This window comes from Phalacrocorax aristotelis, chromosome 3, assembly GCF_949628215.1.
Source record: "Phalacrocorax aristotelis chromosome 3, bGulAri2.1, whole genome shotgun sequence".
Classification (NCBI taxonomy): Eukaryota; Metazoa; Chordata; class Aves; order Suliformes; family Phalacrocoracidae; genus Phalacrocorax; species Phalacrocorax aristotelis.
The window spans coordinates 40,995,788-41,010,579 of NC_134278.1; the positions used below are offsets into that span (position 1 = coordinate 40,995,788).

Consider the following 14,792-nt stretch of genomic DNA (forward strand, 5'->3'; position numbering starts at 1 on the left):
TTCAACTTCCAGCCAAAATATACACTATCTCCAATTAAGTATATTATTCAAAATAAAGTCAGTGAAATAAATCCGATACGGATTCCAGGCCCATCCTAAACCAAGGTTCTTCCAGCTGTAGAACCACAGCACTAGTTTAAAAATGAGCAAGCTTGTTTCCTCTTCAAGAGCTAGTTAAAATCATTATAAAGAAGGACCACAAGGGACCATGTAAACAAAAACTGCTTTTCCCTTCCAAAGACCTAAAAACCGTAGCATGAAAGAGAACAGTGCAGAGTTAGCAATAGGGGAACAGCAACAGTCACTTTACCCTTTTAACTAAGGTTTTTGTTCCAAGTCCTCTCTTTAAATACCATCCCATTTTGACAGTTTCCTGGGAATAACAGAAAAACCTTCACAACTACCACTTCGAGACACTCAATGAAAATAATAACAAATGTCTGAAGAGTAGCTGTCCTACACACATGAATTATGTATAATTAGCACTCAACAGTTGAGGCTTTGCCCATTGCTGGTAGTTACATAAGCACGTGATTTGAATAAAGCTCATTTAACTTGGAATCAAACCACTTGAATTAAGTCCAGTTGTTCACAAAACCTGTCACTCCTATGAAAAAAATCCATTTGGTCCTGAGAAGTCTGTTCAGTACAATGTCCAAACCCCTGATTATTTCTGTCCTTTAAAATTTCAGACCACAGAAACATACCCGAACCACAGAGGAAGGGATACACAGCATTACCAACCAATGGTGCAAAACTGATAAATATTTAAGTCTATTTCTTAAGATAAGTGGGGAGATGAGGAAGGGAAAGGAAAGGAAGGTATGGTTTAGAAGTGCCCAGATGATTCTTGTGTGGGTTCTTCACCCCATCCTATGATTATGAGGCAGATGCTCTTTCCTGACCCCAAGACCATAAAAAGGTATAACCCTAAACATGACCAGACACTCAAAACAAAATATATAATAATTCACTTATTCACTAGCCATCTATGGTCAGAAAGTAAGATGCCCAGAAAGGGGGTATTCATACCTTGAGAAAAGCTCTTTTCTCACAAATGCTTTCCAGTGATTAATGGCCCTAAACTTTCTTGTTAGCACCATTTCCAAAGCCATACGTCAAATCTCAACATCCTGCATTTTTGTCTGCCTACTCTAAATTGGGCAAGAACCCGCTTCAGGGGGTAACAGTTGCATAAACCTCCACTTCAGGCATTTTCTACTGCTGGGCATAAAATTCCACATCCATAAGAATCTGGTCATGTCATTTGTACCAATCTGAAAAGTAATCTATGGCTTCTTTCTGATTCCCAAAGTCTCCTTCAAGTTCAACTCCACATTAATTTCTTTGCTCCCAGGAGACAATCTTTCCATTCGCTAGAACTGCTTTCACAAGCCAGTCTCTTGTTCTTAATAATGAGTTCTCAAGTGCAGAGATTTGTTTTTTAATTGGATTAGTACTGCTCTCCAATCTTCTCTGTCCTCCTTCGTTCTCGTTATTATCCCAACTTTCTCTCTAACCTCCTCTTCTCTCTCAGGGATAATAGTTTTTCCATGAACCCATTTAACTGTCTCTTCTTTAATCCTTTGCAGACAGGCTACCATTTTTCTTCCTTGCCACCTAATTTTGGGCTAGTTTCTTTTACGTCTTCATTTCTAAAACAAACATTAAAAATCTGTTTCTCAGTTTTCTCCATTATTTTAGAACTGTTTTTTAGCGATGATCACCTTCCACAAGTTACTCTTGTCACAAATACAAAAAGTTGTCCAAAAGTCATAAGGAATCTGCAGTTTCTCAGTTATGCACCTAAGCTTCATCTCTTCACGTAAAGGATCAAAGAATAGGGATAGAAAAAAAAGTATTTAGCTATGCAAATTCACAGAAAAACTTTTACCTCATCTTCATTACATTTTAACAAAATGCATGAAAAGTTATCTTAAAGCACACCCAGCAGACCTCCTTCAATTCAGAGTCACAAGTATTTTTCTGAAGAGGCTGCAACTGCCAATAATTCTAGTGTTCTTAACAATAATATACATTTTCTTCAGCTTGTACAAAAAGCTAAACCAAAGAAACATAGGAAGCTATCACAAGTTTGCTAATATAGTAACTTACATGCTTTGGATAAATGTAAATTATTTAATAAACACAATCCAAAAGTTTGGTCACCAGTTTTATTGCACAGTTAAGTGCAGCTTTACTGGTTTTATTCTGTATTGTGATACCAACAAAGTAAGAATTATTTAGGCAACAGGCCTTTTTTCTAAAATGTAACTTGCTAATCATGCAAATAAATAACTTCAGAGATGTTCCTAACTATTTTGTTACAAACACCTTTTAGACAATTAGCAGCAATTCTCAAAGAGCTGCTTTACATTCTGTACCTACTTGTTTGCATTTAGATATCTGCAAGCCATCAAATTTGCATGAATATTTTTCAAATATAATAGCCTTTGGCAAGAACTACCTGTCCTGCATTTTTTTAAATAGCTGCCTTCCCATAATTGAACAGCCCTAGTATTACGATCATATTTATTTTTTTTTTTTTACTAAAACTGCATGTGTACAGATGTGAAAAACAAAAAGGTACTCATACAAATGTAGGAAAATAACTTACGCCACTTAATAGCTTGCATTTAGTTCAGGTCACATTTCACCATTATAAAACCTAGTCCTGTTTGACTGTATTAATTTGAATTATTCCACAGACATTTTAAAAGCTTTTTATTATTCTTAAATGGTAACAGCCTTTTTTTCAAAACTGGTGTCTCATTACTTTACCAACCCTACTCCTGTCTGAACATTCAGCTCAGCTCATTAGAACAAACATCTGCTACAAACAGTATTAATGAGATATGTATCAAGGGATATAGCAAGCCGCTAACCACCTGGGTTAATCACTTTACAGTACAAAGTTGATAATACAGAGTCATACAGTATGCCTTGAACATACTGTTACAATTATGTTATTCAGACAGCAGCTACTATTTCAGAAACACAGCACTACAAAATTGGATGCATTTATAAAGCTGTACATACCTTGTAGCTACTGTTAACATACAATGTATATTTCATCTCAACAAAGCCAAAAGGCATGATTTTAGTAGTGGGAAATTTGCCCTTTGGATTTCTGTGCCGTATGAATAGATTAGCATTAAAATTATTTTTAAGACACCAGAGGTTTGGCAACTGTTCAAGAAATATACAGTGTCGAATTTACACCAAACCAGTCAGAACAGCTGCAGACTTGTGTGACTTTTTTTAAATAATAATTTAAAGCAATATGATTTTAGAGGTGTCTTCCCCTCCAAAACAGAGTGAGTCACATATAATATTTACATACACACAAGTAGCTGGCACAAAAGAAATATTTTCCCAAAGAGAACCAATGCTAAGTGAGCTTCAAATGTGTTTTAATTTAAAGTTCATTTGTCTAAACCTGAGACACAAATGTACGCATCTTTACACATAGGCATTTATAAACAGGAAAGGGAAGTACTTGTTCACATTGCATTTCTCGTTGGAGCAAACATACTGTAGAAGCAAAGCTGGAGCGAGAACAAGGAGGTGTGCCTTGCTGATGCCCATGGAACAAGGGCTCTGGAAACCAGGCACTGAACAAGAAAGACCACGGAGTAGACACAAACTCTGCGAATCAGGACAGACTAAGCAAGGGTAAGGCAAAAGATTTTGAACTCGGGGCTCCAAGAGAATGGAGGAGGATCAGTTTTGACCCCAACCAGACTCAGAACCCACACATTTACAAAAATGTATAAGATACTACTCCAGTGAACTTCCCAAAATGTTTCACAGAATCACTGTCAAATAATTTAACTTGCCAATTTCACATTATTTAGTCAATGCAAGATGATAAATAATGCTCTTTCATTTAGGGAAATACTTTTTGTTTTAAATTATGGGCAGAGAAATATAACAACACTAAGAAAGCAAGAAAACATGTACTATTCTACCACTGAAAAAACAAACAAAGGAAAAAAACAAAATACCACCAACAGCACAGCTCTTAAACCAGAAGTGTGAAAGTTTAGCTCCAGCTGAAATCTAGGAATAGCAAATGCCTTTGGAGAAAAGCAAGAGTCCTCAATGGAATTACTGACACTGTATGTCCATTAAGACAATCTGCAGATAAAGGCTTCAGCCACGAAACCTCTAGAGAAAACTACTGCTGCAGGAATAAAATGCAGGCATTTAACAATGGCCAAGTTTAAGAAGTTTGGCTAAGTCGAGCAAATATTGCTATTAACTAACAGTGTTTTATTTAAGCAATAAAGTATTATATGAAGTTGTTAATCAGGCATCTGTTTTTCTCTAAGTCCAGTCAGGTCAATGAAACAGCAGTGCTTTTTTTAGGCAAAGAGAGAGAACAAAACAAGAACAAAGCTATGCAAGCCAAATAATATTGTAATAGGCAAAGCCTGGACTGCTGCATCTAAACCATGCTTAACAGAATAGCTTCAGAGATATTTGATCACAGGGGTTTCATCTCCAGACAAAGTAAGCAGGGGATCCATAAATGGATCTCCGCTAACTGATGTCTTAATATTAAATTCAGGAAGGTCACGCCTGTCAACACAAGCATTCAGAATAATTAATGAATATCTGTTTAATTGCATATGGAGTCCGGATCGTTTGAGAACAACAAAATAATTAGAAGCATGTCCAATGTAAAAACTGCTATAGTCATTTTTCATTGTTGATTAGGGTAGCTACCATGCCCAGTGCCTGAATATCCAAATAATAGCTCAGGTTTTCATCTTTAATCTCTCTTTCACAACTTTCCTTCAGCTGAATTTCATTAACACTGGATCTTTGTAGCACCATTTTCTTCTCTGAATATACCTGTCAGTCTGTGTATCTCCATAATTAACAAGTTATTATGTTTTCAGAACACTAAAAGAACTATTTAGTTCCCTGAGTTTTATTCTTCATCCATTCTGTTTTGTCACCATTCTAGAACTCTAAAAACACAGCACAGAATGTCCAAAATACTGAAAATTTATACAAGAAGTTACACGCGCACTTTAATTTCTTTCACAAAAGGCAGTCTTCCAGGTACACCACTATTTTCTATATAATTATTCTGGTATTCAGAATGTATGCATCCATACATTTGAGTAAGAAAGTAAGAATATTCCATAAGACATCAATTTTCCAAATTAATAACGTAAGATATGACAAAGAAAGAATCTTCATATTGAAAATACAAACAATAAAAGAAATGTGGAAAAAATAGTTACAACCCTATGGAATACCACTAATTGCAATTCTACAGCATCTTAGTATTTGTTGTAAGACATACAAATCTATATTAGGTAATGACCGACAGTTTTGAGCAGATCATTCTTCAGTGGCAATGCACGCTAGAGATCATTAGAGATGAAGCAATCTTTTCCTTCAATATCAAATAGCCTTCTGTAAAAACATTATTTTAAAAACAGAATTATTTTCTGCTATTACTATTTCTTGAAGCAACAGGCTTAAATTATACAAAAACATTTCCATAGACTGTCTTTAATACATACTAAAATACTAGTGTAAACCAATCCCTAAAACAAAGGCTTCCTGAAGGACTAAGCTGAAAAAAAAAAAGGCAAGGATTGCCAACATCTACGCTGCACAGGACATTAATACTTTGTAAACATATTTTCATAGTTATACAGGTCAAGTCCATGGGCAGTATATCTGGAATGTGGATTAAAAGCATACTAAAGGCAAAGACTCCCATCTGGCTCTTTGCATGGTCAGTTTAAGTTGGCTGAGATTACTTGTTTAGGCTCAGCGGCTTTTGAATGCACTGTACTGCTCTGAGAATAAACCTCGACCTCCCAACACCATGTTTCTGTAACCTCGCACCCTAAGAATGCCTGCATCACATTACCGAAGTGCTTGTGCGTACAGCCAGCCAATATCAATAAGCCAAATATTCCCACCCATTTCTTAATGCTTGGATGCCACACTGAGTGCAAGCTTACTTTGTATTTTCACAACATGCTCTGCCCAAGCTAATAAACCCTTGAAGTACAAACTCCACAGATGAGAGACACGTGAAGGGGTTTTTTAGAGGAGACAACCTAGTTCTGGCTGAATTGTGCTGAACCCTGACTGACTCCATGTGGAGCCACTTGGTAATTCTGGTAAGATACCCAGTTCCCTACCTTTTCCAGGCTTTTCATTAGCTAGGATACTCCATTCTATTATTAAAGACAACAAACCTAACAAAATAAAGAACACAGGAAAAACTTTAGAAGAGAGCCTACACTGCTTGTTTATTTAGTATCAAAACTTTACTTTGTTGTCTCAGCACATGGGAGAATGCTTTCCATTGCACTGCTAAAACAAAACTTTTTGCCCGTATCTATACACAAAACCAGTAGTTTAACTTCACCAGTCTGAAAACAGAAGGTCTTACCTCCTGTTTTTGAAAGCATACATTTCATCCACACAACTGATGCCTTCTAACTTGCACGAGTTGTGAACGCGTGAAGTAGAAGAGTTGTGAACTCTTCTACTAGTCTATAACAGCACGCACAAATGAGCCTAACAGTCCTCCTCTTACCGTGTGTACATACATTGTAATTGCACTTTTCTGATCAAGTCAAAGCAGGTTAAAAATCTATTCATTTGCTCTAAGTGAATAAAAACTAAAGTCATTCCACTTAGCACAGATTACCATTGCTTAAATACTACTATATCTAAAGAACATATTTTGGAAATAAAAATCAAGCTACTGAAATGAATGTGTCATGTCACACAATTTAAATTCTGTTATTGAAACAATATTGACTATGATGTAAGAAATTACATTGTTAATTACCTCAAGATAGCACCCACAACAAAAAGGAAGATCGTGACCTGAGTGCTATGAGTAGCTGTCGGGGTTTAACCCCAGTCGGCAGCCAAGCACCACGCAGCAGCTCGCTCACCCTCCCCGGACCAGTGGGATGGGGGAGAGAGTCGTTAAGTGCAGAAGTAAGAAAACTTGTGGGTTGAGATAAGAACAGTTTAATGAATGGAATAAATAAAATAAATAATAATTAACTGTAATGAAAAGGAAAACAACAAAAAGAGAGAGAGAGAAACAAAACCCAGGAAAAACAAGCAATCACCACTCGCCAACTGATGCCCAGCGAGTCCCTGAGCAGTGATCGCTGTCCACCAGGCCAGCTCCCCCCAGTTTATATACTGAGCATGACATCATATGGTATGGAATATCCCTTTGGCCAGTCTGGGTCAGCTGCCCTGGCTGTGCCCCCTCTTGTAGCTTGCAGCTTCTTGTGCACCTCCTCCCTGGCAGAGCACGGGAAGCTGAAAAGTCCTTGGCTAGCGTAAGCACTGCTCCACAACAACTAAAACATCCATGTTATCACATTATCATCATGCTAAGTCAAAAACACAGCACTCTAGCAGCTACTAGGAAGAAAATCAACTCTATCTCAGCCAAAACCAGGACAGCAGCATAGGTTAAAACTATTTCCATTAATGTGTGGGATTCTTGATGTTAGTTTTGAAGCCAGAAATACTGAAGAAAAACAGAAGGTTAGGCTATCAATCTCCATTGATTATGATTTCAAAACCTCAAGAAAATGGTTGTAATTTTATCAGTGTTCCAACCTATGAAAAATATTCAGTCCTATGAAAATAAGTATGATTTTGGAGGTTTGGAATTTTACTCAAGGATGGCTTGTTTATAGGAAGGGTCACAGTACCTCTTTGCAAGAGTACAAGGAAACAGTGCACCTAATATTTGGGGTTTTATTTCAATGTGAATAGCAAATACTTTCTACACCTCATCCAAGCTGCTAGGTGCAGAGGCAAGAGACCCTGTGTGACATGACTCTCATACAAGACAAAGCAACGAAAGCATACCCGATGATACCAGATCCACATGTTTAGACAACTGAGTTTCGTGCAGTTGAGACCGATCTATAACCAGTTACAATCACGTGGAAAAAAGTGTTTTGCCATTCTGTATCTGATGATATATGGCGTTTCTCCTACTTTGAAATGCTAACGTGAGAATACTGGAGAAACTCAACACAAGGATGCACTTCAAACCAGAAGTAACAACACTGAAGAGGTTGAACACATCAATCCAATCAGGTGGTAGTCTGTTATAAAAGTTACCCCTACAATGAACATAAGAGAACTGGTGAGGGAAGCTGAAACTATTGACTCTTTGGCTGATCAGAGAGGATCACAGATCAATTTAAAAAAACCCATGAAATTTCTAACACTAGCCTGCTTCTGAAGGATCAACTAGAAGTTTTAATTTAGCTTTTATAAACAAATTATTTAGCTTAACAAACTCTTTCTGTTATCCAAGGGTTATGGAGAAGAATAAAAGTACATACATTTAACAGTCTGCAGAACAGCTGCTAAAAAGAAACTTGGCCGCCAACTTTGGCAAATGTTGGGTACCAAGACAGCAAAAAAATTCACCTCTGGAGTCACTTTTGTTGTTACAATACGCTTTGTCCTTTGTACAACTGAATTCACTTTCCTGAGAAAATACAAACCATCTACCTAATTCACTGGGTGTTTCTTTTTCATTTGAAACAAACTTACCGAGTGCCGTCTGCCTTCCAGCTAACTTTGTACGGCTTCTGCTCCAAAAATTTAATATTTTGCTTGTCCATGGAAACAGGCTGTGCTCCAGGGAATCCAGACCTTAAAAAAAAAAAAAAAAAAAAAAAGAACCATGTTTATTAATGTTCTGCAATAAACAGTCACATAAAGCAATGCGTTTTTTTACATTAGACTGAAGTCACACCTTGTACCAGACTTGCTGCACCACTGACTTTGAGATAGAATTACAGAATGCTTTGGGTTGGAAGGGACCTTTAGAGGTCACCTAGTCCAACCCCCCTGCAGAGAGCAGGGACATCTTCAACTAGATCAGGTTGTGCAGAGCCCCGTCCAACCTGACCTTGAATATTCCTAGGGATGGGGCATCCACCACCTCTCTGGGCAACCTGTGCCAGTGTTTCACCATCCCCATCATAAAAATTTTTTTCTAATATCCAGTCTAAATCTACCCTCTTTTAATTTAAAACTATTACGCCTTGTCCTGTCACAACCGGCCTTGCTAAAGAGGTTGCCCCCTTCCAATACCTTATTCTTCAATAAGGTATTTTGCAAGAGGAATCAAATGCCTATCTGATAAAAACAATAGCATTTGTTTATGGCAAAAAAACTGAATTATGTGGAACTTTAAAGTTTTAACTTTGGAGGAAGAGATATTTTAATTCAAAATTATAAGCACTATAAGAACTGTAAGTGTCAGCGAGTTAGGAAGCACCATGAGCAGCTCCCTGGATCATCAGCTTTGGAAAGGAGGAGTTCAGAATCTGAGACATTAAAAATCAACATCCATAAAATTGAGTGGAATTGGACTCAATGATCCTTGCGGGCCCCTTCCAACTCAGGACATTCTATGATTCTTATTAATGCTGGATGCAAATCCAAGCTGGCTATAAAAAGGAGTATTATACCTCAACACTGAAGTATAATAGCAGTTGTATAAATAAAGTCTACTCCTTGAGCAAGCACTAAATATTACACAAACACATGGACTACATCTGGAATTTGCACAGCAACAATTCATCTGAAAACATTTTGTTATCTCAGTGGAAAAGCAGTTCTAGAATCTTGTTAATATCAACAGATGATCACTCCGTTTCACAGTACAATGGAAGATCCTCATCTGTTCCACCGCTAAGTGTTTTTGAGGCTTGCTTTTTTTTTTTTTAAATCCACCCAAAAATAGTCACCTTTCCATTTTTGTAATGAGCTGTTTCCTTCTGCAAAACCAGAAACATAACACTTATTTCTAGACAGTATAAATAAACAAGTTCTAAATGTTCTCATACCCTTCCCATCCACAAAACTGTTGACATTTTTGCTGTATTCCTCCTAACTTTGGTTGTGTTGTCACCTGGGTCACACATTTAACTGTTATTCCTTCCAAGAAAATTGCACCCTAAATAAAAAAAAAAGTATTTAAGCCTTCATAAAAGCAGACCAGAACATATTAATATAAGATTGTCTGTTTCCACAACTTGACCCTCACAAATAATAATAGCTTAAATATTCCTTAAAGATTTACCCAAAAATACCAAGATGCATCAGCTGAGCTTTACCAGTAAACTCACTGGTAAGCCATATTATGAACCCAGGAACTGAAATTAGTTATTTAGGGAGGAAAAAGTAAAATAATAATTTAAAAAATTGAAAGGAAGTAAATGGTAAGGGATAAGCACTGTTTAGCTAGGACTCTCAAGAAAGTTCCCATGTCAAGCTACAGCATCAATCTCACTCATTATTTTAACTAAAATGTTTTTATTTAAAAAGTACACTAATATGAAGTATTTAATAGTAAATTTGTCAAATATGGAGTTTGCAGGGATCAAATTAATCACCCTTAGTACACAAAATATTATATAATAATAAGGTAGTGTCAGACATCTGTGGATGAGAATCTGAATCTAAACAGTACTGTAAGGCTGGAGAAAATCACTGCACATTAAAAGTCACAAAACTGTTTCTGGCAAAAGCCTTTGTGACGCACAAAGTATGGGTTTGTGCATCAAAAAGTATGGCCTCAAATTAAGTTAAACTGGAAACTAAGGACAAAAATCAACCTAGGAGATGTTAAGTAAAATTTTATTACTTAGATAGTACTTCTAGACCAACAATTCCGTGCTTTCCTTGATTCATGGAAAGTAAGAGCTGCTCACTAACAGCAGAGATCTAACACGTGAGATGAACTTTAGTTCACTAATTACCAAGTTACTTAAGTCACTGGGAAACATCTTTAGACATGAGGTTTTTCCTAGGGGAGCAGTTTAAAAAAAAAATCACAGCAGTTGAAGACATTAAGTCCGACTTTTCTTCCTCCAAACCTCTGAGATGCATGTTTTCAACTAAGTATGTTAATTTTATCAGACCTAGATGGTAATTCCAGTACAAGAAGTTCCATTATGTGGATTTCACCTCTACCTGGGTGATCTACCAAATTATATGTCTCAAACTTACACTGTAAGGAAAACAAGAATGAATGTACTTAGGCAGCAGCAAACTTAAAGGCTTCTCAGTTGATCTAGGACAAACTTCTTAATAAAAGATAAAACAAACAGCTGGTTTGTAACAAAATATTTGTGTAAAAATATACTTGCATAATTTTATTCTTAATCTAAACCAGGTTACTAAAGTGGAGGTGCTATCCTGAATGCCACAGAAAAGCAGAGATCAATAAAAAAATACTGAAAATAAACCTCTAAAACAACTTGCATATTCCAGAAAAAGTTTGATGCCAAGTGGAATAAAAACAAATTCTGCACAACAGAACACATTAAAGCCATCAGGTCTACAAAGCCACAAAATTAAAAGATTTCTATAGAGATTCCAAATCAACCAGACTTATTTCATCAGCCTCTCAATTAAATTCTCAGTGCAGACTAAGAAGATCAAAGCATGAAGTTTCACCTGTTGAGCCATGAGTACTGCAAACCAAGATACAGGTACTTCGTATCTGTTCATTAAAATGCTTGCAGCTTGCCTTAACAAATCTATCTGCATACTACTGATGAAAGGAGCCTTTTTGCTCCCATCTCTCTCCACACATCGTGGCACTCATCTGTTCTACTCCTGAGCAAGTCTAGGAACTAAGCTGGCAAAAATAACATCATAAATTAGTAATTTTCTGCCAAATTACTATCCTAAACTAGCTCACCATGGGATGAGTCAGCACTAGTGGCAGCACAAGAGTAGAAGGAACACAAGGAGTGCATGGAAAGCAGGACTGCAGTTTTCAGTACAGCCTGTATTTAGTTAAGATGGGCTCAGTTGCATCACCAAATCGTATTCAGAGAACAGTACATCCTAAAGAAATATACTAGTTCATAACCTTAATTACTGTAAGGCTGTACAGACTTTCTGTGCATCACTTATCCCATATTATACTGCTGGTGCAACAGCACACAGGTGACTGGGCGAGGGAGGCAGACAGCTACACACGCCCGGCCAGCACGTTGTCTGAATTCTGAGTAAGTGGTTCAGAGCGCCACAAAATAAAGGAAGATGGTTGTTCCTCGCTTCTCTGAACAATGACAGACTGCGACAGCAGTACAACTGCTAAGATTAAAGCAAAAGGCAGGCAACAGAAAAGATTTTCCAGAAAAGAAGAGAGTCATAAACATGAAATTGGTGCCTGCCATTTGAAAGTGTCTCTTGCAGATGATCTGCCTCAAGTGCCTTAGCTATAAGGCACAGCACTATGAAAACAAGGTGAGTCACTTGGGCATCCGTGCTTGGCTAGCTCAGTGCTCAAGGTTTCATGAGGACATTTCCTTGGATACAGTGCCAAAACTGAGCCAGACCCATGCACTTTCTGCACTGCTGTTGAGCTCACAACCCACTGTGGAAACCACTGGAGAACGTGGTGCAGAGATGCCAGAGCACGAAGCTCAGCAAGAGCACCTCAGGATCCCAGCACTGCTACTACCCAAGAGTTATAAGCCCTAACGGATCCAAGGTAACTACATGCACTTCCTATGTATCATCTTGTGTTGGTTCAGATCCTAAACACAATCTGGAGGAGTGGGTGAGTGAGAACAGCCCCAAACACATACCTCCCTGACCCTAGTGGCTATCACCAGGCCTGGGTGATAGCCATCTTCAGCTACTCAGACTTGACTGAGTGCCAATATGCTCAGACAGTGCCTTCCAGAGGACAAGAAACATTCCAAAACATGCCAGGGAGAGAGAGAGTCTGCATCTAAATGAGAGGAAGGGAGAGCCAGGGAGTTACAATGATCAGCTTAGATTTAATACCTAAAAATACAGGACCAAATCACAAGAACTGCCTCTAGGCGTGTACAAACAAGATACAACAAAATCATACTGACTGTCACTCAGTAACAACAGTGTTCAACTAATCATTTGGTTTTAGTGATGAAACAGGCTTCACAGAATCAGGAGAATCAGGAAATATTACATCTTTTGATGCTGGCTTTTGTCTTGGCTCGTCTTGTTCTCATAAAGGAGCTCAGAAAACATACGATAACTTCTATAAAGCAGAAGAGCAACCTGTTTCAAAGCAAGGTTCAGAGAGTTAGTGTTTCACTAACAAAATGGAAGAATATATTCAGGACGATCTGCAGAGTCTGGTTTAGGTATAAGAGAATTTATTAGCATATACTTATTTTTGTAACATCTGTGAATTTAGTAACAGGGATACCGACTGTAATGGTAGCTTAAGAATTCAGCGTTATCCTTAATTTTAAGGATGGGCTGGAAAAAACACCGCAATTCAATATAAAGGAAGTTCTACCTTAATAAGGAATAAGCAATTATACGCACACTGGTAGATAATTAAAGAAAGAGATATGGAGGCAGCAAGAGACAAAAAGCTGAATTAGTGTTACTCTGTCTTGTAAAAAGCAATTATATTGATATATATAAACAGGAGTATTAGCCTTAAGACATGTGAAATTAATTCCTCCCTATTAAGCACTAGGACTGCCTCAGCTAGAGGCTTGTGTTCAGTTATAGGCACCGCAGTCTCAGAAAAACATAAGTCAACTTGACAGAATACAAAGAATGACAAGAATGGTGAGAAGTATAAAAACCTATGGACTCTAGGGGAAAAGTGAACAAACTCGCATTTAATGTGGAGAAAGAGAAGGCTAAAAAGGAAGTGACACCCATATTTGAGTACATAAAATGCTGCTACAAAATCAGAAAATAATCTTTTTTCCCATATCTGTCAAGACACCCATGGGCAGAACAGTTAAGTACAGGGGTTAAACTTTGGGGGGTGGGGGGGAAGAAGTAGGTTAGGCAGAAAAACTCCAAAGTCACTAATATTTAGAATCAACATACTTGGATAGTTAAATAATAAATATTATCCTTGCTAACCATGTCAACCATGAGGTTTAATGGTTTCCCTCTGTCTCGCAGATGACCACAAGACACCTGCACTCAAAATTATGAAGAAAATAATTAAGAGCTACCATCCCTTCCAACCTGTTTGAGATGTAACCATCCACTTCAAAAGCACTATGTGTGACACCCTGTAATACCTGTGAAATATGCAGCTTACATGGGACTAGAACAGATGGCATTCTTCAATAAACTAAAAAATAAAGTAAAAGATCCAGTTGACCCATTAAAAGTTTGAAGGTTCTGGCTCAGATTTATAACTTTTTGTCCTATTTGCAAAATCAAGTTATTTTTTTCCTGAATTTTTTTTTCCCTGAAGTTAGAATCTAAGTGTCAGTTAATAATGTTGCTTTGATGCTACAAGCGTTATGGCATGCATTGACAAAGTCAAAACATGTTTGGATTTCCTGTGTAGCATCTGAGACTACTACAGATTTGCTGTTACCTGTCAACTACATCCGGGTGATGACGAAGGAAACTCTAATGGCATTATGTTCTAACAGTTCCCACAGCTTCTGTAGTGCAGAAAAGAAAGGTTGCCAAGACTTTTTGACATCAAAATATGGAAGCTTTAGTGAAAGATGTTGCAGTAAAGTTTCTCACATCCAAGATGGAATTTCTGGAATGGGCGGCATGCTAACTTCACTTTGCAGGCTAGCTGGGCAGTTGCTTCTGACTATTCATTACCCTAGCGAGATGCCTGGGAGGTGTCTCCTCCTCTACTCCTAAACTTTTCTTCTGTCCCCACAAAGATCTGGGTCAAAATTAAAACACTTCAGAACATCACTCTCACCACAGCCACCTCTAGTTTGGCACTGTCTATCCCCAGG

General features: G+C 37.6%; 1 protein-coding gene across 3 annotated transcripts in view; it reads right to left on the reverse strand.

Annotated features, from left to right (window-relative positions):
- Positions 1-14,792, reverse strand: part of RNGTT (RNA guanylyltransferase and 5'-phosphatase) — a 192,381-nt gene that overhangs the window by 154,125 nt on the left and 23,464 nt on the right. For all 3 annotated transcript variants that reach the window (XR_012659578.1, XM_075087261.1, XM_075087262.1), the window contains 2 exons: positions 9,891-10,000; positions 8,587-8,688 (listed from right to left, as the gene is read on the reverse strand). Coding sequence is in view for 2 of the 3 variants with exons in the window: in XM_075087261.1 (XP_074943362.1) it covers positions 8,587-8,688; positions 9,891-10,000 (212 nt within the window). In the remaining variant the exon portion in view is untranslated. The remainder of the gene's footprint in view (positions 1-8,586; positions 8,689-9,890; positions 10,001-14,792) is intronic.